The 2,876-nt window shown below is 36.0% G+C and overlaps 1 protein-coding gene across 9 annotated transcripts in view; it reads left to right on the top strand.

Moving 5' to 3' along the window:
* relch (RAB11 binding and LisH domain, coiled-coil and HEAT repeat containing) overlaps positions 1-2,876 on the top strand; it is a 55,305-nt gene that overhangs the window by 18,733 nt on the left and 33,696 nt on the right. For all 9 annotated transcript variants that reach the window (XM_016495308.1, XM_016495305.1, XM_016495309.1 and 6 more), the window contains one exon: positions 346-639. In XM_016495308.1, the coding sequence (XP_016350794.1) occupies positions 346-639 (294 nt within the window). The remainder of the gene's footprint in view (positions 1-345; positions 640-2,876) is intronic.

The following is a 2,876-nucleotide window of genomic DNA, read 5'->3' as shown; positions in this document are numbered from 1 at the left end:
TATATTGGAACGTTGCAAAAAAAAAAAAAAAAAAAAAAAGAATTTATACAAGAAAAATTTACTGGCCCTAATCCTTTTAATGTGCTTTCAAGCGCTCTAGAAACTGTCCCCCTCCGGCTCAGTGGACTCTCATCATTATGACCTTCTGCTCTCTGACATTTTCAGCGTGGCATTTATGTTTCCTAGCAAGTGAAGAGCTCTACATATCTTTTTTAACTAGTTTTGCCTCCACTTCATACTTTCCTGTTCTGTTTGCCACAGCACTATTGTATATTCACTTCTATACTTGCATTTTCATACATTTTGCACACCACTAAATGTAATATACTGTGTGTGTGAATCCAGTGATGTACAGGCACTTCAGAGGAATGTTTCATCAGAACCCACATCTGCAGTGAAGTTGATTCAGTCTAAAGAAGACACTCCATGTGGTAAACCCCCCCTAGACAATGGACAGTATTTGGACATACGAGGGGTCACAGAAATGGACAGCTCCTCTGATGCCAACACTACAAAGACCTCAACCACTACTACTGCTACTACTGACTGCACTGAAAGCACCACTACTGCTACACAACCTTACAGCAAACTAAAGAGTCAGCAGGGTAAAACCTCTGTGCAATTTGACCAGCCCAACAGGTGAGACCTGCACTTCCTTATTCCAATGGACACTCTTATGACTATAAAAAAGGAGTTGATGAGATGCACAGATGCAAATAAAGCACTCAAGCAACAAACTTCTATTAGAAGTGCTATCTTAGTGAGCTTTCTATCTAGGTCATGTTTTCAGCATCATCATAGTTATACTCCTAATGTGAAGGCTTTCCAAACATTAGGCTGCAAACCTGTCACCATAGAGCTTTGCTGATTTGGATGGTTGCTATAGCGTTGCTTTATGGTTTCTGATATGTTCCAATTGGTTTCTAGGGCATTGGTAGGTGGTTGCATACCATTCCAACACAAAGGAGTCAACCTCCATGTCTCTATGATATTCTGATCTCTAGATATTGCCTAAGTCTATCCTTTAATGTACACTGCCGTTCAAAAGGTTGGCTTTAGTAAGATTTGTAAAAATGTGTTTAATGTTTTTGTTAGTTAATATATTCTATTAATCAAAGAATCCTGAAAAACTAATCATGGTTTCCACAAAAAAATTAAGCAGCACAACAGTTTTCAACATTATTAACTGGGTAACTAAAATTAAAACCATAAAAAAATAATAAATAAATAAAATAAAACAATTGTTACTTGAAATGAAATAAAATAAATGTTAACTGAAATAAAATGTATTAAAAATATATATGATTATATTATTATTCTAAAAAAATTTATTATTATTTCAATTTCCAAAACGTTTTTCATTTTAATTTAGTTTAACCTGATGAACTAAAATAACTATAATTTCTGAAATAATAGGACTTTTTCATATCAGTCATTTAAGGCTATGTTCACACTAGGGCTGGGTTTTGACACAAATTTCACGATTCGATTCTCATTCACAAGCTTGCGATTCGATTTGATTCAATATCGATTATTTTGGATATATATCTGGTACACATGCAAAATTTTCTCAAGGAAAAAAATCTCTTAACTAATGCTGTCAAATATACATGAGAGTCAGTTGGTACTACATTACTATAATATTGAAGGTTAAAACTGACTGATTTTTTAAGCTATACAACTGCTTAAATTACACTTAATTAAGTTTTTATATAAGTTTTTAAATATAAACATTTAAATGGTGGCTGTCATAAAAAATATAAATTAAACATTGAAGAACCTAAAAGTTATAATGAATATATTATATGGTGCATATATTTAGCTAAATGCCCCTCTGTATTTAGCTAAAATTCCATGCGGTTTGTGCTGTTCACACTGTCATGAGAAAAACAGATCTGAATCACATGTGAGCAAATAAATCGGATTTGGGCCACATTTGCCTGCAGCTAAGGCTACGTTCACACTGCAGGCAAATGTGGCCCAAATCTGATTTTTTTTTTTGCTCACGTGACACAAATCTGTTTTTGTCATGACCATGTGAACAGCACAAACCGCATGGAATCTGATCTTTTCAATTCTGATTTGTGCCACTTCCATATGTGCTACTAAATCCGATCCATGTCAGATGTTTTGCTATGCGACTGCAATATGAACGGTCATGTCGGATTTCATGCGGCTTTTACGTCACTCTAGATCGACATTCGTCATAATTCCGCGCTGACGGGAGACACTTCAAAGATTTTACATACCCAAAGTTAACAAGACAGTAGCGAAAGGTAATCAGTGGAAGTGTGATGTGTCAGAACTCATGTGTATTACAGTGACAACTCTACAAGCAAAACATGAGGGCTCGTATCATAAACGTTTCAAAACTCTGCTTTCATTTGTCACATCCTTGTCTTTATATTTTCATATTGCCTGTGCATAATTTCGCTGGTTTCTGCAGCAGATCACACTATAAATAAATGCATAATCGCTTACTTTATATCCTCCGTGTTTACTTCCAAATGACGGCGCTGCGCAAGTATTGCCAAATCCACAGTCCCCCCGCAGAATTGGGCTACTTTTTCCTCTATTGCCGCGGGATGTTTCTCAACTTCGTGGGTTGACGCGACCGCACTAACGCAATGTTTACCACCCTGAACATGATTGGGCTAGTTTTGGACTAGTTTTGAGAAAGAATTGGGTGGATTTTATTGTGGAAAATCTGTAAACCCTGTTAATATCTTTCTTTTGCGCATACTGGTCAGTTCAGAACCATGATCTGTTCACACTGGAAATCTGATATTGGCCACATTTAAAACAACAATGTGAACAGCTATACAAAAAAATCGGATCTGAGAAAAAATCGGAATTGAGCACTAAGGCTCGCAGTG

This window comes from Sinocyclocheilus anshuiensis, unplaced genomic scaffold, assembly GCF_001515605.1.
Source record: "Sinocyclocheilus anshuiensis isolate Anshui unplaced genomic scaffold, SAMN03320099.WGS_v1.1 scaffold110, whole genome shotgun sequence".
NCBI classification, from domain to species: Eukaryota; Metazoa; Chordata; class Actinopteri; order Cypriniformes; family Cyprinidae; genus Sinocyclocheilus; species Sinocyclocheilus anshuiensis.
Note: the sequence above shows the minus strand (reverse complement) of the source record. Positions and strands in the feature narration are given on the sequence as shown.